The sequence below is a fragment of the Gekko japonicus genome, unplaced genomic scaffold (assembly GCF_001447785.1).
Source record: "Gekko japonicus isolate JY-2015 unplaced genomic scaffold, Gekko_japonicus_V1.1 scaffold7, whole genome shotgun sequence".
Classification (NCBI taxonomy): domain Eukaryota; kingdom Metazoa; phylum Chordata; class Lepidosauria; order Squamata; family Gekkonidae; genus Gekko; species Gekko japonicus.
Genome location: NW_015159711.1, coordinates 30,833 through 57,982, shown reverse-complemented (window position 1 = coordinate 57,982; position 27,150 = coordinate 30,833). Strand labels below are relative to the sequence as shown.

Sequence of the window (27,150 nt, the reverse complement as noted above, 5' to 3'; positions counted from 1 at the left end):
ATCTTTGCTTCACTGGAGAGGAGGCATTTCTTTCTGTTTAAAAATCTTTATTTCTAAGGGTAGGGTACACAGGAAACCTACAAAATAACAAAGACTACGGCTACATTTTCTGAGCTGCAACAGACCAACCACACAGTCGGTCTCTCAACAACACAACAACAATGGAGATTCTTCTTCTTGACCCCTAGAAGGAAATCACCTGATTACATTAACCAATGATGTTTGTAAACAGACTTCAGTTTTGTGGGCTTTGATTGCATTGGCTCTGTGCCAGATTTCCTTCCAGGTCAGGCTAAACAATAGCACACAAGGTATACAGATTAACCCTATAATAACTGAAATTTGGACCTTGCAACTCACATATTTCCAACAGTTTCAACAAGGGCAGGGGTCATTTCCGGCAGGAGCGCACAGGAGCGGAGCTCCGGCAGTAAAGATCCCAGGGGGTGGGCACATGCAACAAGCCCCACCCCCTGCTCCCAGAAGCCCTCAGTTAGAGCAAGAAGCAGCCAGGTAAGTTGCGGAGCTCCCCCCAGCCTCCCGGTCCAAAACAGTCCAGTGGCACCTTTAAGATCAAGTTTTATTCAGGTACAAGCTCTCCCTCCTCTGTGAGGGCAGATCTGTGCGTTCCCTCCCCCCAATAGCTAGCAATCCAAAACAGTCCAGTGGAGCCTGAGCGGTGGGTGTTGCCTTCTGACACACTTCTGGTGATGTCAGCGTGTGTGGCATATACAAATAAGTTATGCTAATGAGTTATGCGAATGAGCTCTTGCACCTCTTTTTCTATGTGGGGGTTACCCTGCTTTCGGTGGCCCCAATCTGCCCCAAAGAGCTCTATCACACCCAATGTGCCTGCTGCAATGTCACCTAGAAGTGACATCATGCTGGACATGTTGTTCAGGGGACACTCTAGCATTCGGGTAAAAAACTCTATGGTCACAACATTTATCTTTTGAGGCAGGTGAGGCTGAGAGAGTTCTGAGAGAACTGTGACTGGCCCAAGGTCACCTAGCAGGCTCCATGTGGAGGAAGAGTGGGGAATCAAACCCGGTTCTCCAGATTACAGTCCACCACTCTTAGCCATGACACCACGCTGGCTCTCAACTGACATCTCTCCAAGGGGTGGAACCTTGAACCTTCAGACTTGGTATGGTTTATAAATATTGTATGATCCAGGACTGAAAGGTAAATTAAAGAGCCCTGATCTTGCCAGAGTTTGCTGTCTTTAACTCCAAATTGGTTAAACAACAATAAACAAAACTAGAACATCACAATGTCCCCCTTGCTTGTAATGTTCTTGCTGTATTAAATGGTATTTTGTTGGATTTCAGCTGTGCGTCAGATTTTTTAAATTCTGTTTTTCTGCTTTCTCCCTTCAATTGTTGTTGTGACTTTTCTTTTCTTGGGATAAAGGACTATATCAAGAGCTCCTGAAGAGCTGAAACCCATCACTGTCAAAGCCTATTTTCTGGGACAATTATGTGGAAAGGATGGAGATATTCTGAGAAAGCAGTAAATGAAGTGTGGAGGGCACTGTCTGCCTTCCACAGGCTGAATTATCCATAGCATTTCTGATCCTTAGCTGCACTTGTAGAAACAGAGAGAACAGAACTGTTTTTATTCATCACTGCTAATCCTCTGGGCAGGTGCCAATATTTAATATTTCAAAACTGTTTTTTTAAGTCTGCTTTCTTTTCTTCCTGAATTTCTGTGCCTTTACCTTCTGAAGTGAGCTGAGTGGCCATGAACAAAAGGTCTTTTCTCATGATGGCACCATATCTGTGGAACGCCCCCCTCTGCCCAGTGCCATACTTATTAACTGTCCAGCGCCAAGGCAAAACTCTGCTATTTTGCCAGGAATTTCTAAATACTGTACTGTAGTTGGTGGTGGGGAGGTCTGAGCCTTCTATCGCTTGCAGATTACAACTTTTATTTCTGTTCTATTAACTAGTGAAGAAGAAGAAGAGTTGTTTTTACCCCATACTTCACTACCCAAAGGAGTCTCGGAGCGGCCTACAATTGCCTTGCCTTCCTCTCCCCATGACCTACCCTGTGAGGCAGGTGGGGCTAAGAGAGTTCTGAGAGAACTGTGACTGACCCAAGGTCACCCAGCTGGCTTCATGTGGAGGAGTGGGGAATCAAACTCCGTTCTCCAGATTACAGTCCACTGCTCTTAACCACTACACCAAACTGGCTCTCAAGGACTGATTTTTTAAACACTATGTCTATTTATGCTTTTGACACAATTTCAATGTGCCTATTCTGCTTTGCATGCTGCTCTGGATTTGTTATGCTATTTATTTATTTTATTTTCACTCTGCCTTTCTGGCTTTATGCTACTTTTATAGTTATGTATTGTTTTAAATTGATTTTATCATATATCATTTTTGTGGAAACCACTTTTGACAATTTTTCTGTTTTGCAGTGTGTGCAACATAAATAAATATGTTAAATGAACGAACGTATTTTTCCTGGCTAACACACCTGTATTCCACAAATGTGTCTAATTCCCTTTGAAAGCAAGCTCAGCAGTATCTGGCACCAGTGAATTCTATAAATTGTAGCATGTCTCACTACTGCGTGGAAGAACATAAACACCGGAGCCAACAAAATAAATTAATAATAACCCAATTAGCCAAGTTGTAACCTATTCCAGACTATGGCCAGAGGCACAGATTAACAACCAAGCCAAAAATGAGAATAAACTGGGGTGGTTGCTTTCTTCAGTTTGTCAGGGTAGACAAATTAGATCCACTGGCGTTAGAGCGGTCATAGGCTGCGCGCGTGATCTCGCAGTGGGCACTATTCTTTAGGAATTTTATCCGCAAATGCTGCACCTGTTGGGTTAGATTTTAGGCACAATCCCTAATCCATCGTACCTCTCTAAAACGTTCGGCTCCTTTTTTTGCAATCTCCCCCTTTAAATCATCTTTTTGCTCTGGCGAGCCAATCAAGAGAAGGCGAATGGCCGTCACACCAGCCCCGGAACAGCCTGATTGGTTGTCGCCTTCCTGGTGCGAGCACCGCGCGGCTGCGAACTCCCTATCAGCCCACCGGACCAGGTGCCTGGCCGGCTGATTGGCTGCGGCTGCCGGAGGACGTTGTAGGGGAGGAGAAACGAGTAAGGCGGGGAAAGATGTCTTAGGGTAGCGCATCTCGAGGGGCGAACCGGCAGAAGGGAATATCAGGTAGGGGGTGTGGATTGCTGCGCATCTCCAGGGAGAGAAACATTAACCACACGAGATAAGGGGCGGGGAAAGCAGGAAGTCGGGGAGGGGAGAGACCGGAGGGACAGCAGAAGAAACGGGGAAGGGGAAGCGCCAGCTAGGACTACCTGTTTGAAAGTGTGTATTAAATACCCTGTCACCAGGCGAGACCGGATGCCAATGGAGCTACTGAAGAAATGGTTGGGTCATCCGGAAGAGCTCTACAACCTTGTGAAGTTTAAGATGGGCGGCTATAAGGCAGTGATGCCCAAGATAGATGAGGTGAGTGATGCATCTCCTTGAACCCAAGGGGGAGGGCAGCAGCCGGTTGAAGGGTTGGGTCTTGCTCCTACAACTTCTTGGCCCTTTTCTCCCCTTCCACCCTTACCAGTGGTATTCATCGATAAAACTGGTAGAAATGAGAGAAGAGATGCAATTTTAAAGGGGAGTGTGCACGTACCAACGTTGGATTTGCATAGCATCTTAAAACAGAAGCCACACAATACTTTTGTATTAAGGGCAACTTAAAGAGCAGAACTCGTACAAACTCAGACGTGTTCTAGAACTTAAAAACAAAATCTGACTAGAAGGCGACAAACACGAAAAAGGGGGAAGGGAGAAGGAGGAAAAGATCTTTTGGGCCATGTTGCCAATTTTGGGGGCTGGCATGACAGTTTTTGCCTCTGGATTTTGGTGCAGACCAACACTGCTACCTACTCTTTAACAAAAAATTGTCAAGATTCTTTCATTCTTATTCTGCCCTTCTTTGAGGAAGTACTGGAGATTCTTTCCTCTCTTTTATCCTAACAATGATCCTGTGAGGAAGGTCAGGCTAAGAGAGAACCTGGCCTACATACACCCAGGGAGATTCATACCTTAGCATTGGAACCCAGGTCTCTCTTTTTGCAATCTGCTATGTGTAACTTATACTAAACACTGCCCTATCCTAAGGCTGTTTGAGTTACAATTGTTACATGTAAGTAATCTGGTGTGTAGGACTTGGGAGGGAGGAAACAAAGCCAGACTAATGATAACATTCTAGTTGAACAGAATGAAAAAAGCGAACTGTCAGTGGATGGCGTGGTTTTAACAGCATCTTGTGTCATTAACGTCTCTGGTTTCAGGGGGTCAAAATTTTAAAGCATCTCTCCCCACTGCTGAGTTATCTCAGTGGCTTTCGTATATAACTGGGAATAGGGGCTAGGGCTTCCAGTTTACAATGGAAAGTTTCTAGGCAGGATGAAAGCCCCTTTTAAAAAATGTACTTAATGACATACATTGCTTCCTCCATGGACTACAATGTCATGCAGATATGGGCTCTTCTATTATCACTCCCATCCCTCTTTATCCCCTCTACATCCTCTGGATTAGGTTAGGTAACGGGCTCAAGATCCCCAGTTACCTTTATGGCTGAATTTGAACCTTGGGTTTTCACATAACGTGTGAGAAATATCTACTGTACCACCAATGGCCCACAAGCTTGCTGAAAATATACAGCTTGTAACCAGAAAGGAAAAAAGACTGCATTTGGTGCATAATTAATTTTTTTAAATACTTCATTAAATCATTTACATTCTATCTTTCTTGCCATACAGTAGAATTTCAAGGCAGTGTACCATGCTAGCCAAACCAGTGACAAAATGAAAGCTGGAACCAAACCAAACTTAAAACCAAAAGTAGAGCACCAGCACTCACAACTAATCCTTCCTCTACCCCATAAGCATAATCTCTCTCTCAGTGTCCATACAAGACCTGCGGCATGGGACCAGTATATATACATATAAAATACCAGGGAGTGGTAAAAGAAGGGAGACTCCTTGAAAACTTATTTTGCTATAATTTCAGTCTGTGCACAATCTGCTAAAACTGTAAAGCAGCTTCAAAAATACCTACTGCTTTTATACCTGCCTGTTCCAAATTCAGAGACAGGAAGCCTCCAAATATTAGCGTTAGGAGGCAACATCTAAGGAAGGCCTAGGCAATTTCTTAGCCCTCAGGGCAACTGGTGGCTCCCATGAAACAGGATGCTGAACTAGCTGGACCACTGGCCTGATCCAGGAGGGCTCTTCATATTCTTACATTCTTTAAATGCTTAACTAGAATAGGAACCTGCACTTTATGTATGTAATGTTCCCTCCCCACGGGGATAACTCAGTAAGTGATCAATTTGTAAGACACTTGGCAACACACCCACTGAATTCAGGGTTGCATAATAATTCCCTATGTGGATTTTGCTGCCTTCCATCCACACTTTGTGGAGACTGCACAGTCTATAACTATTTTAAATAGCTAACATGTATCCCATATCCTGATAACAAGAGTGGTAATAAGATGGTGGAGTGATAGGGAACAGAGTACATTAATAATGCTGTACTAATTAGCTCTGCTTGTCAAAAGTGCCACTTATGTCACCTGAGTGCCTCTGAAAGAGAAACTGTGGCTAACTTGTGAATCCTTGGGGCAGTTGTTCTTCTGCATGGTGAGCCCTGGCTTCCTGTTGCCTTCCTGCCACTAATCAATGTACCTGTCTCTGAGTCAAACACAGTCAGTGTTCAGTTTTTCTGTTCATTTCCACCTTTTTGTTGTTGAAAGCACCGTTTGTATGTTTATGCCCTTCAAAATTTGTTCAGACTCTTATTTCTTAAACAAAAACGAGACACTTTTCTTTTAAGTTGAAAGTTCCCTGCTTTGGGAAGAGGGGAGGGTAGAAACAGAATTGTGATGTTGCAGGCAATAGCAAACTGGTGCTGGTTTCTGTTGCCGATTGGCAGAACCAGTTTCCCGAGTTCAGTGCTGAGAAAAGTTCATACATCTGTCTGCAATAAAATCAGTGCACTTCTCCAGCCACCCTACCACTTAACGTGGTATATGGTTTTTACATAACCTAAGCTATTTCTAGGCATAAAACCAAGATTGCTTCATGCAAATTAATTATGATTACACCCTTGAACAACAACAACAAAAATTATGAAATAGAGTTGGTACCTGGGACATATTTATTCAAGGTATGCATGGTGCAAGAAGAAGAGATTAGATTTATACCCTGCTGCCCTTCACTACCTGAAGGAGTCTCAGAGCGGCTTACAATCCCTTTCCCTTCACCCAACAGACACCTTGTGAGGTAGGTGGGGCTGAGAAAGCTTTTTCAAGAACTGCTCTTGAGAGAACAGCTCTGAGAGAACTGTGACTGACCCAAGGTCACTCAGCTGGCTGCTTGTGAATGAGTGCGGAATCAAACCCAGTTCTCCCAGATTAGAGTCTGCGCTCCTAACCACTATGTAGCACTCGGTAAGGATGAGCCACCCCAAATCACCTATTCTGGGCGCTGAAAACAGTCTCTCCGGCAGTCAGGTAGGCAGGGCATACTCTCCTTTTATTTTGTGAGAGTGAAAGCTCTGCTTTTACAAGGCCTTGGCTTTCCACTTTCGGGGTTTGTTCTGGGGCGCACCTATGCTCAAGTCAGTAATTCCAGACACAGCTTGAAATATAAATCAAATTTATTATCTGAAGAAGAGTTGGATTTCCTTTCACTCAAAGTCTCAGAGTGGCTTACAGTCTCCTGCCCTTCCTCTCCCCACAACAGATACCCTGTGAGGTAGGTGGGGCTAAGAGAGCTCTTTCGAGGACTGCTCTTAAGAGAAAACTGTGACTGACCCAAGGTCACCCAGCTGGCTGTATTGAGAAGTGGGAAATCAAACCCAGTTCTCCAGATTAGAGTCCACCACCCTTAATCTCTACTCCAGACTGGCTATTAAGAGGTGTTGCAAAGCATAAACCACTTAGTAAAGGTTTCCCTTGCTTGAGAGCTAGTCGAATCTGAATCTAGGGGGCGGTGCTCATCTCCATTTCCAAGCCAAAGAGCCAGCGCTGTCCAGAGATGTTTCCGTGGTCATGTGGCCTGCATGACTAAACGCCGAGGCGCATGACCTTCCCACCGAAGCGGTACCTATTTATCTACTTACAATTTCTTGCTTTTGAACTGCTTGGCTGGCAGGAGCTAGAGCCAGGGACGGGAATTCACTCCGTCATATGGCACTAGGGTCTCGAACTGCTGAACTACAGACCTTCTGGTCTGCACCTCAGTGTCTTACACTCTAAGCCACTGTGGCCCCTTATAAACCACTTAGTCACAGGTAAATATATAAATAGAAAATAAACCTTACTATCACTACATAAAACCTAGCTATCTGAAAACTTTAAACCTTACTATCTTCAAGCATCTCTGAATGGCATTGTTCAGTGATATGTCTTACCCGTCCAATGGAATACAGGCCTCCTTCATAGTTAGCTGGTGTAGCATGCCAAGGTGAAGAAGGCTAAAAAGTAACCATGCTATGCACATGGAGGAACTGCCTTTTCTAGCTATCAGTACATCACCCAGCAACTCAATGGCTAATCAGGGCTGACCAGTTAATTAACATCTGCTGTGAGAAGAAATGTGGAAGGAGGAGTAGAGACTCTGTAATATGGTCTCCCAAGGCCAAATCTTCAATTAACAGAAACTGCACACCAGTGTCTCTAATCATCAGAAGGAGCACTTGCTGAATAGGCCAGAATCCCATCAACACTTAAAGTTCTGAAAGAAGGCCCAGTCATAGGGTTGCCAAGTGTGTATTCAGCCGCAGCGGGGGACTTCCGGCTGGAATACGTGCGCCGCATCTACGTTGCCCGGAAGTGACGCGGGCATGCCAGGCACGCTGGGGGCAGGGCCACGACCATCCAAGGGAAAAGAAGAAGAAGAGATTGGATTTATACCCCACCCTTCACTTGGAGTCTCAGAGCGGCTTACAAACTCCTTTCCCTTCCCCTCCCCACAACAGACACTCTGTGAGGTGGGTGGGGCTGAGAGAACTCTGACACAAACTGCTCTTTCAGGAACAGCTGTGCCAGAGCTTGTGACTGACCCAAGGTCACATCAGCAGTTGCAAGTGGAGGAGTGGGGAATCAAACCCGGTTCTCCCAGATTAGAGTCCGCACACTTAACCACTACACCAAACTGGTGTTTTCCCGAGTTTTCCCTCGGATGACCGTGGCCCCGCCCCTGGTGTGCCCGCATCACTTCCGGGTGACGTGCATGTCGGGGTGAAGTTCCCCCCCGGGGCCTGATCTGCCGGCGGCAGGGAACGGGCCTCTGGGGCGGGGTTTCCCCCCCCCCCGGGGGGACTTGGCAAGCCTACCCAGTCACCTTGTTGAAACCTGTGAATTAACAAGTTCCTTACACATGATTAGTGGGTTAGTCAAAGCTTTAGGCCAGAGTCCTTGGGAGGATCTGACCCTGTTATCAACCTGACAGTACAGTCTTAAGTGTGTGTTTTTGGGAAGAAGACCCATTGAATTGGGGGTTGGTAGAAAAGGACCCTGGTATACCTGGCTAAAGATGAAGCTTGAAACTTCAACGTATTATAAAGTTTAATCTTGTGATGTAGGCTGTTATTTCTTTTGTGCTGATGACTTAGAGACGTGCCCAAAGGCACCTAGTGGATATTTTTTTTGTTTTAAAGAGCAGGTAGGTGGATGTGATTTTTCCCTTTGTAATGGCATCCTGGAACTAGTCCCAGTACAAAGTTGTTAGTTTCATGGCTTTGCAAGGATGAAAAGAAAACCCTGTACTCAGTTGCCAAGACTTGGGGTTCAAATCCCCACTCGACCATGCAGCTGACTGAACTTTGGTGGACACTTAGAACATAAGAACACAACGGCCCATCTAGTCCAACATTCTGTGTCACACAGTGGCCAAAACCCAGGTGCTATCAGGAGGTCCACCAGCAGGGCCAATGCTCTCTGCCTAACCTACCTTCACCAGGATGTCTGTGAGGATAAAACAGGGAGAAAAGAACTATGAAGGTCGCACCTAGCTTCTTGGAAGAAGGGGGAAGACGGAGTCAGATCATTGGTCCATTTAGTTCAGTATGGTCTAATCTGACTGGCTGTCCTGGGCAGAGTAGTCCCTTCCTGGCATCAGCCTTTAACTGGAGAAGTAAAGAACTGAGTCTTCTGTATGTAAAGCACACTCTTCCTCCAAACCATGACTTGCACTGCTGTATTAGTTGTGGAAAAATCAGTTTTGCCATTCTTGAACATATACACCACCGTCTGTCACTATCAAGTCAAATCTATGGCCAGCAGCATCTCCATAGACTCTGATGCTTTTCTACACCCCAATCCTTTCTGAATTTTAGGAGTTTTCTTTCTTGTTGGATTCCACCTAATCCTTCCTCCTCTAGAATTTGTAAAGCTTCTCTCTCTCTCTCTCTCTCTGTGTGGCCTGATCCTAGGTATTTAACATTCCATTTGTTGACAAATGAGACACAAATATTGTGTACAACTTATGGGATGTTACCCTGCCTTTCCTGTCCTCAGGTATGAAGAGCTTCTCATGGTGGGGTGGGGAGATGGAGAAATAATTTGCAAAGCAAGACGAAAGACCCTTCTTCCTTACACAAGTCTGGGCCAGTGGCAGAGCAGAAAAACGTGAATCAGTAGGATTAAGGTTACAGTCTGCACATTTGCTTGGGTTATCTCAGGCAAGCGTGCACAGGAACCGAGGCTCAGCTCCTAGCGCCTCCCTCCGGTTGGCTGGCACCTCGAATCCAGACAGAAGGAAGCGTTGACACTCCGTGTGGTTGTTCCTCCTGAGGCTTGGAGCGCACAGAGTTAAATCACTCCGCTGGCGGCGTCCTCTTCCCCCCCGCCCTCCCTATTAGCGAGCCGGGAGGCGTGCCTAATGGGGCGCGGGGAAGGGGCGGTGGGTGTGTCTGGTTGTTTGCTCGCTCGGGTGGCCGGGAGGGGCGTCTGCTGTGTCCGCCCGGGATCGGCCTCCCTCGCTTCCCGGGGCCCTCGTGGGGGATCGGGGCCATGGAGAGACAGCTTGGCTCGGTGTTACTCCTGGGCGGCTAGCCGCCTGCCCCCGGCTGCGTCCGGCGGGCCCCTTCCATGGCCAGCTGCAGCTCCAAGGCCGCCAGCTCCCTCTTCAAGCGCACTCTGGCGCTTTCTCCGCCGCGCGGTGGCGGCTGCGGGCGCGGCGGCGGGCCCGGGTCTTCGAGCGCGACGTCCTTGGGCAGCGGGCGGCTCCGCTCTGGGGGCAGCCGCCTCTTGCAGCCACCCTCTGCGCTCCCGCCCCGCTTCCTGGCCACTCAGCCCCTCTCTCCGCCCGTCCTCTTCCTGCAGGACTCGCTCAGCGACAGTCTCCGCACTTGCTACAAGTACTTGAATCAGACCAGCCGGAGTTTCGCCGCCGTCATCCAAGCGCTCGACGGGGAGCTGCGGTGAGTTGGGGCGGGGGCAGTAACTGAACTCTTTCGAGCTGCCCCTTTTCAAAGTTTGGTGTGTAAAGGAAAGGGTTAACGAAGCAGGGGGCGGGCTTAAGCGACTGCGAGCGCTCTGACTGGTGGTAGTTCTCCAAGTTTTTAGACAGAGAGTGACTGTTTCTCAGTCGCTACATCAGACATTTTTAAACTGCAGGTGTAATTATTATTTGCCAGCATATAAGGTTCTTGCCTACTTCCCTGGATGTTATTCTAATAACCTTATAAGGCAGGCTAGACAATGGAAGTAACTGGGCCAGGGTCCTGCTACTTGAATGGAACCACTACTATTCGATCAGCTGGCCTTGAGCAGAATCACACTTATAAAGTTAAAAGCAATCCTGACTCCAGACTAGGACTCATTTATTTATTCATATTATCTTACTGTAGCTTGGGGAAAAGAACTTTGTTAACAGCCAAAATAGGCTTTGTGTTTAATACGTGCTAGGAACACTACTGTGTTTGTCTCCAGTTCCCTTTTTCACTGCTAAGTCGGGATTTGAACTTGGGTTTTCCTAACCCTGCTCTGATACTGTAACCACAACACACAGTGGCTTGTCAGTCTGGGATCCCTGCAAATGTTTTTGTTTTGTTATAGTGGCTTCTGCATTTGGTCAATGTAGAGCAGAGCTCAGGGCAGTGTGAGTTGCAGTCTTTCTGTGATCTTTCTGTAGTGGTGATTTTCCTAGTGGGGTATATGTCATATACGTATGTTCCAGTGTTTCAGCAGCATCATTACTAAACTGTGTAAGAAACTGATTAATCCTTCAATAAGATGGGTTCAGTTAGCAAATGGAGGAGGTTGATTAAACAGCCTGATCTGCCTGGAGTTCTCCAAGCTCTTTGTCTGTATTGAATGAAATTGGGCTTTTTTTGTGAGTTGCATCTGGGAGTTGGTGAATGTGAGGTTGCAACTCTCATTAGATGGCAAGGGAAGAATGGAAGCAGCCTGGGCGTTGATCTCTGAGGCCTGCTTTATTGCTGTATTGGGGCTATGTCTGCCTCTCTTTGCTGCTTTCCTGCAGTACAGTTTCCATCTGCATGTCACTCCAACCTCTGGGGTTATTTGAGCAATTGGGAGACTATTCCCCTGAGATCCCTGCTATTGTCTCTATTATCACAGAACTCCAAGTTGCATTTTCTTATCCGGAGTATCTTGAGTTGCTGTTCTCAGGTTGCCATTTCTATAAGCAACTGAGCACACCAGCTTCTAGGTTAAACAATCTCGTTTGAGGGGTGGGTCCGCACCCATGCAGCTGAATGAGCTAGTAGAATGTACAAAATCAAAATTCCTTTGCAAGTAGAAAGCTTGCACATCAGGGAGAATGTTAGGTTAGACTCTTTCTCACTATTGTGTTGAGTTTTTACTTGGTTTTAAATACATACACACACACACACACACACACACACATATCTGAATGTACTCAAGAAAGACAACCGCTACCTGCCGCATGCTGGTGAATGTATCATAATTTTTCTCTATGCAAAAATCAGATACTAATAAGTTGCTTATTCTGGAACGATCACCCAGGGTCTGCAGCTTGCTTTCGTCAGTGAATGGCTCCACAGGATTAGAGGGCATTGACTAGCTTTTGTCAAGATAGTCCATTATTCCACCGAGCCACATCATCCCCTGATGTGTTCTGCAACACATCAGGGGCTGTGGCTCAGTGGTAGGGCACCTGCTTTGTATGCAGAAGGTTGCAGGTTCAATCCCTGTCATATTCAGTTGGGAAAAAAATGTTTCCTGGAGAGCCTAGAGAATTGCTCCCAATCAGAGTAGACAGTACTGAGCAAGATGGTTTACTGGACTGACTCTGGGTAAGGAGAGTTTCATATGTTGTAGAAATCCAACTTAGAATGACATTTCCTTGGATGCTGCTTCTCTTTTTCAGTTTTGTGTACCCCACCTGTTGTGTGTTGTCAAGTAAAAAGCTGCCTTTGCAGGTCTGCCCCTTGTGTTTCAGTTTTCAGGCGTGGGAGAACCCTTGCAAGTTGACCCTCTGCTCACTTACTCAGGCACACAAGCTTGCTCTCTGGGGTTTTTTTTCCAATGGAGCAAGCAGCTGCTTTAAAGCAAGGCCCTCCAGGAATGACAGTTACATGTCATCGGAGATTCAGTCCATGGAGGAAAGCGAGCAAATACGAAAACCGGAAGCACACACTTCTGCTTTTCTGAACAACCAGCTTCCTATTTACTTTGTAACCAAAATACATTTCTAGCATTAAATTTGGTCAAATACTTTACTTCCCACCCTCCACCCATCTTATCCTAAATATGACCCTTGATGCTAGCACCTAGAAAGCAGAAATACGTTTCCAGCCCTGGAGTGTGATGTTGAAACCTACCTCCTAGTTTTGGAACAAAATCCTAGCACTGATTTTAATAGGCAAGTTCAGTAGTTATTCAGATCTCTCGCATGGAAACAAAGGGAATTGAAGTGCTTAACTGGGTGAACCATGATCCCTAGTCTGACCGGCTGGGCTTTGGGCAAGATTCTGTGCTGTGCAGGGACAATAAATGTAAATAAGTATCATTTGCTTGCCATCATTTGTCATATCTATATATCTAATTCCGAAGTTGCCCCCTGGTGTGCGGATACCTAAATCCGCGCATCGGGGGACCTGGAGGGGAGGGAGATTTTTGTGCACACTTGGTACGGTCCCCAGGTGTGCACAAAAATCTTAAAACCTGAAAAAAATATCGGGGGGATACTTAAATCCCCCCAAAAGTCACAGAGTGTCCCCTGCACCTGCGCAGGGAACGCTCTGTGAACTGCCTCGGTTCGGGGGGGGGGAGGGGAGCGAGCGACCGGTGAGGCCCAGCGGCTGCAAGCCACGGGCCTTGCTTTGAGGAGGCGGCGGTGAGCCCCGGCGGCTGCAAGCCGCGGGCCTCGCTTTGAGGAGGTGGAGGTGGCGGCGGCGAGGCCCGGCGAGGCCAGACCGGCAAGGCCGGAAGAGAGAACAGGGGGAAAGAGAGAGAGACGGGGGGGCGGTAAGCCGGGGGTGGTAGTTGAGGGTGTGTGTGGAGGAGACGGGGGAACCGATGGGAGGGGGGGAAGCTTACCTGCTTCTTCCTCCTCCGCTTGCTCTGTGTGGCGCTCCCCCGCTCCTCCCCCCGCGATTTTCGCGGGTCCCCTTTCTTGTCAGATCTAATTACCAACAGGGAAGAAGATGAAATGTGAAATAGTTGGGCCCAGACCTTGGTCTGATCTTATGTCCTTAGAAACCATTTTGGTTTTCATTTAGATTTAGGGATCTTGGTGTTTTAATAGTGAATCTTGGTGCAGTCCACATTCCCCTAAAAATGTGTCAGTAGATACAGGCTGGAAAATGGAAAGGGGGAAAGTGGGGGACAGAAGGAATAACTCTTACAACCAGTGTTCCCTCTAAGCTGAGTTAGTGTGAGCAAGCTCACAGTTTTTTAGCCTCCGGCTCACATATTTTTGTCTCAGCTCAGGAAGGAGGGCTCCAGAGCAAACTAATTTCTGCAGTAGCCAAATCACTGGCTCACAACTTTTAATGCCAAGAGCTCACAAAGTAGAATTTCTGCTCACAGGACTCCACAGCTTAGAGGGAACATTGCTTACAACTGAATTCCAGAGGCTGCAGTGATTGTACATCCAACATTTTCACCTGGCCTCTGTAGCTGTCTTGAGTAGCAGCTGGCCATGAGGGCCTTGCAGGATGTTTGCTCCCTTGTGAGGGAGTTCCCTAGCAAATGTACAGTTCCTGAGATGACCTGATTGTGGTACTCACCAGTTGGACCTCTGAGAACCAGTGTGATGACAGTATCAGGCTAGGATTGGGGAGACCTGGGTTCCGATCAATGTTCCCTCTAAGCTGTGGAGTCTCGTGAGCAAAAATTCTACTTTGTGAGCTCCTGGCATTAAAGTTGTGAGCGAGCCATTTGGCTACTGCATAAATTAGTTCACTCTGGAGCCATCCTCCCTGAGCTGAGACAAAAATGTGTGAGCCGGAGGCTACAAAACTGTGAGCTAACTCACTATAACTCAGCTTAGAGGGAACACTGGTTCCGATCCCCACTTGGCCCTAAAGCTGACTAGGTGACCTTGGGCCTGTTACTCTCTTGGTGTAACCTACCTCACAGGGTTGTTGTGAAAGCAGAATGGCAGAGGGGAGGACCATTGTATGCTGGCTTGAGCTCCTTGGAGGGAGACCAGGATAAAATCATAATAGGTAACGGCATCTGAGCAGGGCCTCATCTGATTACCTCAGGATCTTACACAGGAAAAGGAATTCCTTGAGGTATCCTGGACTCTGCCATTTAGGCCTTTAAAAGTTAACGCTAGCGTAAATGAATGCCCATGTGGCCCTGTTAGTATGCTAATGACCAAATCGTTCAGAGGGGTCAGTTCAAAAATGTGGCCGTCTTCAGAAGACAGGCCCAAATGTTCTTCTCTCCAGATGGGCATTCGGGTAATAACATATGCCCCCTTTTGTTCCTCACAGCAATGCGGTGTGCATCTTCTATTTGGTTCTCCGAGCCCTGGACACAGTTGAGGATGACATGACCATCAATCTAGAAACCAAGGTTCCCATGCTGGAGAATTTTCACTCCTACTTGTACCAGCCAGACTGGAAGTTCATGGAGAGCAAGGAGAAACACAGACGGGTGCTAGAGGACTTCCCGACGGTGAGCAGGTTTGCCTGTCCAGGTCTCTCATTATTTGGTTCTTAAACTGCCAGCACAGCCTTGACACAGATTCAGAGAACATAAACAAAGGTCACTCTGGATTCATACCTTGAGTTTATTGCCCATTATGGTCCTACTGGTGTAGAGTTTGACTTGGGTGATGGTAGACGGAGGCTTGATTGGCTTCCTGCTTCCTGTCCCATTGCCAGGGTCGGGCATTTGTCCAGTCAGATATTGTTTTAACTCATTGCTGAGTATTTTCAAAGCCTTAACTCTATTGAACAGTCCACAGGTTTGATACTTGGGCTAATTACGAAAGCAAATCAGTTAACCGTCCTTGTAAAACTCATTCAGTTTTTTAAAATGTTACAGTTGTGTGGGTGGCCCAAGGCAGTGAACTATGTCCCTGAGTACAGATTGTGACTTCCTGTGTAGCAGGTAGCAAACAGAAGAAGCTTTGCTATGCTACTTGTTTTGTCCCTAATTTCTTTTGCTAAACAAATGGCCCCAGAATGAAATGTGTAAGAAGGCAGATTGCCACCTAGGCAGCAGGAGCATTTTTGATTTCTGGGAGAATTAGGCAATATTTGGATATAATCAGGTAGCAGACAGCTAGTCAGGGGCGCAAAAATGCATTAAATATGTTACTAGTACTCTCTTTCGGAGGGCTTGAAGTAAAAGATGGGAGGTGATACCTTCTTAGGTAAAGGTAAAGGTTTCCCTTGCTTGAAAGCCAGTTGAATCCGACTCTAGGGATGAGGTGCTCATCTCCGTTTCCAAGCCAAAGAGCCAGCGCTGTCCAAAGATATTTCTGTGGTCATGTGGCCGGCATGACTAGACCTTCTTACTGGTACTCTTTACTGGCTGGTTTTTACCCTTGTGTTTGGCTGACAGTGCTCTGTTTTATTTACGTAGATATTTATAGCCTGCTTTTCTCTCCAGTGGGGACTTAAAGTCGTGTTTCCCTCCTCCCATTTTTGTCCTCTCTAAATTCTGTGGGGTTGGTTTGGCTAAGAGAGTGTGACTGGCCCAAGGTCACATAGCAGTGTGGGGATTTGAATCTGGCTCCTACAGATCCTAGTCTGATGGTCTAACCCAGAGGTGTCATTTGTTACGAGGGCTGGATCTGACATAAATGTCACTTTGTCGGGCCTTGCCAAATGTGCTATAAAATGTAACCCAAGGTATCAGAGATATAAACTTTATAAAGATGATTTCAGATGCCGAATGGCAATAGCAGGTGTGATTGGATTAGGTGTGATATGCAGAGGGGTGGAGATATGGAGATAACACCATTGGTATGACTTGGAGATATCAGCATTGGTAATAAGACAGGAAGCCTAGGTCTCAGTTTGGTACAGGAGGATTCAGTCCAGGAGGATGCAAAGAATAAATGGAAATAAGTCTGAAGAAGCGAGCAGTGACTCACAAAAGCACATACCCTACCACAATTTTGTTAGTCTTTGAAGGGGCTACTGGACTCTTAGTCTTTCTACTACTATTGGAACCACAGCATTCAAAAACCAGTGGGGGAACATTTTAACCTTCCAGGGCATTCAGTTGCTGACCAAAGAGTAGCAGTTCTCTTACAGAGAAATTTCAAAGGGAGACAGCTATATTGCAACTGATCATGAAGCTCAAGACAATGCAGACTCCTGGACTGGATTGTGACCTAGGTTTCTTCTTTCATTAGCAATGCCTGCTTTGTCTTATGTCTTTTGGCAAATCACTCGCCAAGACATAAGGACAGATGGACTCACATTCCAGCTGTATCTGAAGAAGTGAGCAGTGTTTCATGAAAGCTCATTCCCTGCCACAAATTTTGTTAGTCATTAAGGTGCTGCTGTACTCTTGTTCCCTTTTCACTAATAAGGAATGCAAGCTGTGCTGTTAGCTTTCTCTCCCCCCCCCATCTGTTAGAAATAGAAAAGGGGGTCTCTCCAAGTGCTGTGGGACTCCTTTCCCCCACTCTCTGGTGTGCTCTCTCTCTCTTTTTCTCTCTCTCTGAAGAAAAGTGTGCTTGCCCACAAAAGATTATACCTGGAATAAAACATTTTTGGTTTTAAACGCAGGTCGTGTTCTCTCTCTCTCTCTCTCTCTCTGGCATGCTTCCCTCCCTCTCTGTCTCTGAAAAAGAAAGCATGTTTGCACACAAAAGGTTATAACTAGAATAAAACATTGCTGGTCTTCTTAAAAGACCCTCGAGATGCCATTTCCTCCCCCCTCTGGCTCTTAGCCAATCAAAGGAAGGCTTTCTTTCTCTCCTCTGAAGCAGGAAATAGGAGGGACTGGTCAAAAGGAATTGCAGTGTAAGAAGCAGGAAGCAGCACACAGCCCGTTGCTCTTCGGCCAGATTGGGGCCTTGAAGGGGCCAGATCCACCCCTGGTCTAACCACTGCATTGCTTTGGTTCTGAGAAAAGAAAGGCTTTGTTTGGATTGGCAGTGCTTCTGGAAGGTGTTCAGGGCCCTATGGCACGGGGAAGCCACCCAAAATACTTGTCTAGCCTTACTTTTGGAAACTCCTCTCTTCCCCCTTACCCATTCCAGTTCTTCTGAAGGGGGCAATGTATGTGATTCTGCTATACAGTACACTGATTGGCTGTTCAGGACAGGAATAGAATGTCCTCTTCAACAAAAGCAGCTTTCATTGCTAAAAAGTAGGGGTATGTGGAATACCAGCTGGTTGGTATTGCCACATAGGCTAGCAGTGTGTTTGGCTTTGAGGGTTTTTTGCTGCTGAAGTTAATGTAGGGTTATGTTACGGTTAAGGCTCCTTCTAAGCTGTGGATTCTTATGAACAAAAATTCTACTTTGTGAGCTGCTGGCATTAAAGTTGTGAGTGAACGATTTGGCCACTGCATAAATTAGTTTGCTCTGGAGCCATCCTTCCTGAGCTAAGACAAAAATGTGTGAGCTGGAGGCTAAAAAACTGTGAGCTAGTTCACACTAACTCAGCTTAGAGGGAACACTGGTTACAGCTACTTGAAAATGTGTGGCTTCCAGTATGCCCATAGAAGCAGCAGTGGGGCAAGAATGTTACCCTTCACTTATCATGACTGGTCTGTTTTTGGCAAGCTGAGAGAGCTGTCAGGATGGTTTCCTTGTTACTTACTGCTTGTCTGTTTCATATGCTTGCAATTTCTGCCTTAGATCTCTTTGGAGTTTCGGAACTTGGCAAAGGTCTATCAGGACGTCATTGCCGAAATTTGCCACAAGATGGGCCTTGGGATGGCTGAGTTTCTGGAAAAGAAAGTGGATTCCAAGCGGGAATGGGATAGGGTGAGTGAACTGGAGTGGGCCAGGAGAGGCTGAGGATTCCCTCTGAGAAATTTGCAGGCTGGTTGGAGGGTTGAACTCTTGTAATGTGCACCTTCAATAAATGGGCCGGTGGATGATCTTCCATCGAATTGGGATCTGGGTGGGTTTATCTGCTATTTCTCCTCCAGATCTGTTTTAGTGGGAGTTGAACCTTTGGGCTTTCACTTCTGGGTAAAGCTGGCGAGGTGCCTTTTTGTGGAGTCACAGGGTGGCTTCGCATGCACATGATGACTGCAGAACCCAAAACATGTGTGAAACGGCCCCCACAGATCAAATACAGCAGCTTCTACCACATTGCTTTCTAAAGGAAGCCAGTGAGATTCACGACTGTGGGGCTGGTTAGCATATGAATCTATGCCTGCACGGGTCATTCTTTAGCCTTCAGGAGAATGGTCTTGGGAGGACAATGGCAAGCTGTGCCTGGCTGTTTTTGTGATAAACAGGATTTTTAAGTCATTCAGACTGTGACTTTTTGACCCCTTCAGTATTGCCACTACGTTGCTGGCCTGGTTGGGATTGGCCTCTCCCGGCTCTTCTCTGCGTCCAAGCTGGAAGACCCCGTCATCGGTCAAGACACAGAGCTCGCCAACTCCATGGGCCTCTTCCTACAGAAAACCAACATCATTCGAGACTACCTGGAGGACCAATGCGAAGACAGAGAATTTTGGCCCACTGAGGTAAAAGAAGGGAAGGGTGGGGGGGCAGAAGCTGGTCATTTTGATAAGGGATTGTTGTGAAATGCTGCTAGCTTGGTTAAGGAAGATCACTTTCTTGGGAGGTAAAAACTTCAGCAGTCTTTAGAGCCTTTTCAGCTTGGGTCTGTGAAAAACTGGAGAGGGAAATAAATGATTAGGGGAGTACTTCTTCCTCTTGGGATGCTATAAACTATTAGGGGTCTGGTCAGCCCCCCCCCCCTTTTTCTTTCTCTCAACACCTTGAGTGCAGTGACCATGCTCAACTCATAGGCTGTTCTTTTTAAAATAATTTATGGGAGTCAGTCTCCCAACTAAACAGAAATCCCTGTCTTACATTCTAGAAAACATAAAAATACAGAGGCAGAGGGTTTTTTTTTTTTTACATTTTATTTATAGTACACATTCATTCCATGTTTTTATCGTCAGGATTGTCAGCGCTGCTGACAGTGTGTTGACTTCGATTATGTTTGTTCATGCTGGTTTTACATTCTCATTTGGTTTTTAACATTTGCAATAAACTGCTGTGAAAAGTATAGAAATTGTTGTACATAAGTACAAAACAACACTAAAAGCAACCTCATCTCTGCGATAGACTTAAGAAGTGGTCTTAGACAAACCACATTGTCTCAGACACTCACCCCCATATGTAACAGAGAGATACTGACACTGGTGTACATTACAGGGGAGTTGTAGGGATTACTGCAATAATATATATATTGCCTCTTGAACACTAAAAATGCTTATGTAAACATTACGCGAAAGAGGTTATTTCCTGTCAATCTCTAGTTTTTTGTGCCCTTGTTGGCAGACAGTAGAATCCTGATTAATACAGGACTGTGGTGCACTTTCATCACCAAGTGGGGCTCCCCCATTTCCAGATGGGGCTTCAAAGGCATAAAAAAGATTAGTGATTTCTTTATTATCAGCAGAAACTCCCAGAACCCTGTTGCTCAGCTCAAAAGTTTGTGTAGTTGATCATAGAGCAGGAACCATGATGGAAAGGGCTTAGAATCAAAATCATAGAGTTGGAAGGGACCTCCAGGGTCATCTAGTCCAACCCCCTGCACAATGCAGGAAATGCACAAATACCTCCCCCTTCACACCTCAGTGACTGCTGTTCTTTGCCCAGAAGATGACAAAAAGCCTCCAGGATCCTCTCCAGCCAAACTGGCCTGGAGAAAAATTGCTTCCTGTCCCCAAGCATTTCCCTGGGCGTGTAAGAAAGGGCCACAAGAACTAAGCACTGATGGAACCCTTCCTGCCCTCCCTCTCATGATCTGCCCTAAGTTTACAGAATCAGCATTGCTGTCAGATGGCCATCTAGCCTCTGTTTGAAAACCTCTAAAGAAGGAGAGCTCACCACCTCCTGAGAAAGCCTGTTCTACTGAGGAACTACTCTGTCAGGACGTTCTTCCTAATGTTTAGCCAAAAACTCTTTTGATTTAATTTCAACCTGTTGGTTCTGGTCTAACCTTGTGGGGCAACAGAAAAAAACTCTGCACCATCCTCTATATGACAGCCCTTCAAGTACTTGAAGATGGTTATCATATCACCTCTCAGTTGTCTCCTCTACAGGCTAAACATACCCAGCTCCCTCAACCTTTCCTCATAGGACTTGGTCTCCAGACCCCTCACCATCTTTGTTGCCGTCCTCTGGACATGTTCTAGCTTGTCTAGATCCTTCTTAAATTTTGGTGCCCAAAACTGAGCACAGTACTCTAGGTGAGGTCTGAGCAGAGTAAAGTGATACCATCACTTCGCGTGATCTGGACACTATACTTCTGTTGATACAGCTCAAAATCACATTTGCCTTTTTAGCTACTGCATCACACTGCTGACTCATGTCCAGGGGATGGTCTACTAAGACCCCAGATCCTTTTTGCATATACTACTGCCAAGACAAATCTCTCTCATCCTATAATTATGCATTTGATTTTTCCTACCTAAATGCAGAACTTTACATTTATCCCCACTGAAACTCATTTTATTTGTTTTGGCCCAGTTTTCCAGCCTGTCAAGATCATCCTGTATCCTGACTCTGTCTTCTACTGTGTTTGCTACCCCTCCCCATTTAGTATCATCTGCAAATTTAATAAGCATTCCCTCTATTCCTTCATCTAAATCATTTATAAAGATGTTGAACAAAACAGGTCCCAGGACAGATCCTTGAGGCACTCCCAAGAGGATGAGGAACCATTAACAAGCACTCTTTGAGTGTGATCTGTCAACCAATTACAGATCCACCTAATTGTCATAGGATCCAAACCACATTTTACCAATTTGTCAACAAGAATATTATGTGGAACCTTATCAAAAGGCTTACTGAAATCAAGATAAACTATGTCTACAGCATTCCCCTGATCCAGCAAGGTAGTAACTTTCTAAAAAAAGGAGATAAGGTTAGTTTGAAGTGACTTGTGCTCTGGTCAATGCCAGGTGGGCCAGCCTAAATGATAGTTAACTGCTAGCTGCCTGAAGGCCATAGTTGATACACAGGGACATACAGAAGGAGATGGTTGTTCAGATATGAGGGTCCCACGCCATGAAGGGTTTTTGAAGGTGAGAATGAGCACCATGAGTCAGCCTCTGAACCAAACTGGCAGCCAGGGTAGCTTTCTCAAAATGGTCATGATGTGTTCCCATCGACTAGCTCCTGACAACAAATTGGCAGCTGCATTCTGCACCACTTGCAGTTCCCAGGTTGTCCTTAAGAGCAGCCCAATGTACAGTGCATTACAGTAGTCCCAGCTGCGAGGTTACAAAAGCATGGATCTGCATGGCCAGACTCTGAGTCTCAAAAAAGTGAGTAGCAAACCAGATGCAGGGGATAAAAGGCATTCCCGGCTACGATGCCAACCTGCCTTGCTATTTAAGTAGCAGGGCTGAGTCTATGACCCTGCCCTTTAGAGCTTTTAACCTGCTCTGCAGAAGCCAACTACACTCCGTCCAGCACAAAGGGGTCTTGCTCTGCTCCCTGAACATTATGAGCAGCGATCTTCCAAGCACTTGCACAAATTTTTAGGAAAAAATTGCTTTTGGTTGTTTGACTTCTTTGTGAATTGTGTGTGGATTTTGTTTTGTTCTGGTAGGGAGATAGTTAATAGGTGGGGGGCATTTGACTCAGAACTGTGGAAGAGCCCTCAGTAAACATGCTTTTTCTGCTGTTCCCAGGTTTGGAGTAAGTATGTGAAGAAGCTGTCTGATCTGGCCAAGCCAGAGAACATCGACAAGGCTGTCCAGTGCATGAATGAGCTCATCACCAACACGCTCCATCACGTTCCTGATGTCTTGGTCTACTTGTCCCGGCTGAAAAATCAAAGCGTGTTCAATTTCTGTGCTATTCCCCAGGTAGGTTGGATAGTCTGGGGGGTTGCTGTGTAATTCTTTAGCCACGGCTTAAGAGCATCCAGTGTAAAAATTAAATCATAATTCCAGCTCCTGCTGCTGGACCATTTGAAAGGAGGGCAGAGAATGGCCTGGCACTCCCCTGTCATGTGTGGACACAACTCAAAGTAACCCCCTGTACAGGATTAGCCCACCCAGGCCAGTCCAGGGATGAGAGGGAATCCTGTACTTTTCAGTACATTGAACAACAAGCCATGAGACAGTCTGTACCATCTCTGGTCTTCACAACAATTTGCCACCAGAACCTCTTTTCACTAGTCCCTGCCTTTCCTAAGGGAGAGATTCCAGCCCTTAGTTAGAATCCGGGATTTAACACAGTAGCAACTCTATCCAGAGATGCACGCTTTTTACCCTCCCATGGTAGCATATGTGGTCAGGGTTAGGCACAAGACTTAGACTTGGAATCCAAGTTACAACATCAAAGACAAATTAGCAATAAGAAGGATCTTTATTCAGTACAGAGCACAGCAAACAGACTAGGAGATTACAAAATAACAAAGGCTAGGGCAATTTGCCTTAACTACACATTGAAGATACATAGTTACCACATCAGGAACATCCACAGTCCAGAATAGTCCAAGGGATTTTGAAGGGAAATCCCATTTTTGCACACCCATGTGCTCCAAGTCACAAAGCAGGTCTTTGTTTTCCAAGAGACAGCATTTCAGATGCAATAAAACAGACAATCAGGGGAGAGAGCAAGAGGAAGAGAACGCACCCCCATAGGGATTAAACAATTATACCCCAATTCCAGTCACAAATTAGATGTGGCCATCAGCCAATTGCGAGTGGGCATAGGTGTGCCCAATTGTTGGTTGTCATAGCTGCGTGTGGGGATAGGCTATAAGTTTGGGACCCTGCCTGCAGTCATCTGACCCAAACTCCAGCTACTTCATTGTGTACGTGACTGGTCGCAAGTGGGCCAGAAAGTGTAGCCATGAGGTCTGGCGTTTGGCGTGAAAGTGTAAAAGAATGTGGGTTTATGGCATGGCTATTGAGGCCATGTGGCCTCACCATTTGGCTTGCAACTGGAAACAAGACACAGCATGTTATCAAAAGAAATCACAGGAGAAGGCATGTGAATATAGAAGCAATATTCCTATAAAACCCACCCCCCCACCGTCTGGCTGTGCCCGGGGTGGGGGAGGCAGCAGCCCACCATGACTCCATTGTGCCGGAACCTAGCTCCCAACAGAGAATCTCCTTCTGGGGCAACGTTATTATTGTCCTGATACTCGGGAATCTCCTTGGGAGCTATTTTTTGGCTAAGAAAAGGTTATAATAAACATGTACAACTAACATGGTGATCCCAGCAAGGGGTTTTCAAGGCAAGGGAGAAGCAGAGGTGGTTGGCTATTGCCTTCCTTGGTGGCCTCCCATCCAAGTATCTGAGATCTGACAAAATTGGGTTATACTATGCTGCTTTCCCTCCCATATAATAAATACGGGTTGATATACTGAAAAATAGCTAATGTCCTTTGGCCAAGATCGAGGAACAAATTATGTGGAGTCTGTAGTCCAGATCTATTTTGAGGCCATAAGAATGTGCTGCAGTCTAAGGAGTCCTTTAGCTAGTTTGATTTCTGGTTTTTTTAATGTTTGGTGTTCCCTCTTGTGTGTATCTTTCCAGTACCAGTTTGCTAGGCTGTGCAGTCTGGGTGTGTTAAACCTTGATCTGAGCTACACAAGCATAGAATCTGGGCCCTGGTTTTCCATCCCAAGGTTTTATAAATGTCCCCTTTATTTAATTGATGGGTATACTTACTTGGTAATTCCTTGTTTCTGTATTTTGCAAATATTATTCTATGCTGTGATTGTTGTTTTTTTTGTTGTATATGGGTTTGCAAGGGTTACATGCCAATAAAGGTGACTGGACTGGTTTTATAAATGTGTGCATTGGTGAAACCTCAGCTGCTGGCTGGGTGGGGTCAGATATAAGGCTTGGGTACCCAAACAGCTCTGTGTTCAATTTCCATAATCAGCAGAAGCAGAGCAAGCAATGCACAATAAGCCACTGATGTGGAATTTTGCTTTCTGTTGGCTCACAGTTTTGGGCATCTTCTGGCATGGAATATACACACTCCTGATACTATTCTATTGTAGCCCAGAGTTGTGTTGATGCCTTTCTTCCCTCCACCACAGGTGATGGCCATTGCCACTTTGGCTGCCTGCTACAACAACAAGCAGGTTTTCAGGGGTGTGGTGAAGATCCGGAAGGGACAAGCCGTCACCCTGATGATGGATGCCACCAACATGGAAGCTGTCAAAGCCATCATGTACCAGTACATGGAAGAGGTAAGTTGGGCAGCGGGAGTGAAGACTTTATATAGGAATGCTTAGTGGCAGGTCTACTGCCAGGAATGCTCAGAACCGCTTACAGTGCTGTTTAAACATGCAAAAATGTAAAACAGTAGAAGTAGCACTAAACAACCCCGAGTCAATAAAATCATCGTAAGCAACAGAATAAGAGGGAAACCAGCTGCTAGCTGAAAAGTTCACAGTTGGTTTGTCCTTGCCTGCCTCTGCGTGGTGACCCTGGACTTCCTTGGTGGTCTCCCTTCAATTACTGTCCAGGGCCAACCCTGCTTAGCTTCTGAGATCTGACAAGATCGGGCTAGCCTGGGCCATCCAGGCCAGGGCATTGGTAGCCCTAAATAAATACCGTATCCTTGTATTAAGGTGCTGTATCTGTAGATGTGACTATTTGGTGGATCAGGAGACCTTTTTACCATCCATGCATTCTTCTCTTATTAGATCTACCAGAAGATCCCAAGCACCGATCCTTCTTCCAGCAGAACTCAACAGATCATCGCCTCCGTCCGATCCTTAAGTGTACCCAGCGGCACCCTCATCTCTCGGGTCCATTACTCACCCATCTATTTGTCCTGTGTCATGCTCTTAGTGGCCTTGAGCTGGCAGTATATGAGCACCGTCTCGAAAGCGACCGAGGAATATGTGCACACGGGCGAGAACTGAGCACACAGCTCTGAGGATAATTTGCTTCCCGTGAATGCTTTTCCTCCACCTTTCTCTCCCCCTCTTTTTTTGTGTGTGTGGTTGGGGAGCTGTTGGATTCCCAGGACTGTAGGGAACAGGACTCAGATTTCAGTCACAAGCCAATTGGGGCTGGAAGCTTTAGCACAGGAATACTTCAGAATCCAGAAGGTATCTAACAAATACTGTTTCCAAACTTGGACCCTTATTTTCCTTTTGGATGAACTGACTACAAACAAGTCTGTTTTGAGTCTTACTTTATGTTTGTTTGTTTTTCTTTACTGCAGACTGTTTTGATGTACATTTTGGACATAGTTTGCTTTTTAACTAGGATGTTAAAGATGCATCTTTGCTGCTTGTGACCTTTGACAGTAAAAAAAAAAGTGTGAGATAAGCCACCACTCCTCTTTTTGTTTAATTTGGCTGTTGTATAAAAGGAGTCTGTCAGGGTGCAAAACCAGCCTTTCTTGGTTGCTTAGCATGTAGCAGTTGGCGTGCTGATTCCAACAGAGAGGAGAAATTTTATGTACTTTGCATTTTTTACTTGGCTTATTTAAGAGCATGTGAAGGTGGGGGAGAGAATGGATTTAGCAGGGATCGTTTGGGTATGCTTGCCACAAAGGTAGCCCTGATATGGTTGGTAATAGTTCAGTATATACTGATACATTTGGAGAGGGGGGTGGTGGTGTGTGTGAGAGAGGGATGCGTGGCAATCAGGCACTGAGTGGCTCTCTCTTCACCCATGATTGGGAGCAGGCTGGAGAGACCCTGAGGGGAGGGGGAGAGAGATTGGATTTATACCCCGCCCTTCACTGCTTACAAACTCCTTTCCCTTCCCCACAACAGACACCCTGTGAGGTAGGTGGGGCTGAGAGAGCTCTTGACAGAAACTGCTCTTTTTCAAGAACAGCTCTTATCAGAACTACGGCTTGCCCAAGGTCATCCAGCCAGGTGCAAGTGGAGGAGTGGGGAATCAAACCCGGTTCTCCCAGATTAGAGACCGCACACTTAACCACTACACCAAACTGGCTCTCAGGTGTCTGTCTGCTAGAGGGGCAAAGTAGGGGGAGCCAAGCAGAAGCCACACTGCAGTTCACATCTTGGTTTCCAATACCCACCTCAGTATTTTGTGATTAACACCTTTAGCTCTCCATTTATAGGAAGACCGAACCAAGTAAGTTTCTTCATAAAGCTCCTTTCAGCTACCGAAGTGAGATTGGTCTCTTCGTTTGGTGTCACGCTAGGACTCAGGAGACCCAGGCTTGAATTCCCACTCTGCCATGGAAGCTTGCTACGTAACCTTGGGCCAGTCACACACGCTGCCTTGCCCTACCTCACAGAATTGTTGCGAGGATAACATGGAGGACAATGTGAGCCACTTTGGGGCCCCACTGGGAGAAAAGCAGGGTATAAATTAAGTAAATAAGTGGCTTTCAGCTGCCCAGATGAGGCTTGTGTCCTCTGGCAGTGAACAAAGGTGGTGGTGGTGGGGAGGTGTTGTGACCTTCAGTAGATGAAAATGTCACATATTCAACTGGCCTGATCCTATACAAGGGCTAGATGGAGTGTG

At 46.2% G+C, this 27,150-nt stretch overlaps 1 protein-coding gene across 2 annotated transcripts; it reads left to right on the top strand.

Moving 5' to 3' along the window:
• Positions 1 to 3,115: 3,115 nt before the first annotated feature.
• On the top strand, positions 3,116 to 25,998 carry FDFT1 (farnesyl-diphosphate farnesyltransferase 1). 2 transcript variants are annotated; one of them, XM_015424621.1, is made up of 9 exons: positions 3,116 to 3,188; positions 3,371 to 3,488; positions 10,374 to 10,471; positions 14,984 to 15,167; positions 18,319 to 18,447; positions 18,972 to 19,163; positions 22,353 to 22,529; positions 24,729 to 24,881; positions 25,341 to 25,998. In XM_015424621.1, exons 2-9 carry the CDS (start codon positions 3,381 to 3,383, stop codon positions 25,560 to 25,562), a joined length of 1,263 nt encoding a protein of 420 aa, XP_015280107.1. In that variant the 5' UTR covers positions 3,116 to 3,188; positions 3,371 to 3,380; the 3' UTR covers positions 25,563 to 25,998. The 2 variants fall into 2 exon arrangements, with proteins under 2 accessions (XP_015280107.1, XP_015279378.1); XM_015423892.1 differs by lacking the exons at positions 3,116 to 3,188; positions 3,371 to 3,488 and having other exon boundaries at positions 9,981 to 10,471.
• The last annotated feature ends 1,152 nt before the right edge of the window (positions 25,999 to 27,150 follow it).

Bases quoted from the DNA above. Each gene is read 5' to 3' on its own strand.
- FDFT1 (XM_015423892.1), top strand. From the start codon at position 10,140: ATGGCCAGCTGCAGCTCCAAGGCCGCCAGCTCCCTCTTCAAGCGCACT. The intron at 15,168-18,318 runs GTGAGCAGGTTT...TTTCTGCCTTAG, and splicing joins TGCTAGAGGACTTCCCGACG to ATCTCTTTGGAGTTTCGGAA. The intron at 22,530-24,728 runs GTAGGTTGGATA...CCTCCACCACAG, and splicing joins ATTTCTGTGCTATTCCCCAG to GTGATGGCCATTGCCACTTT.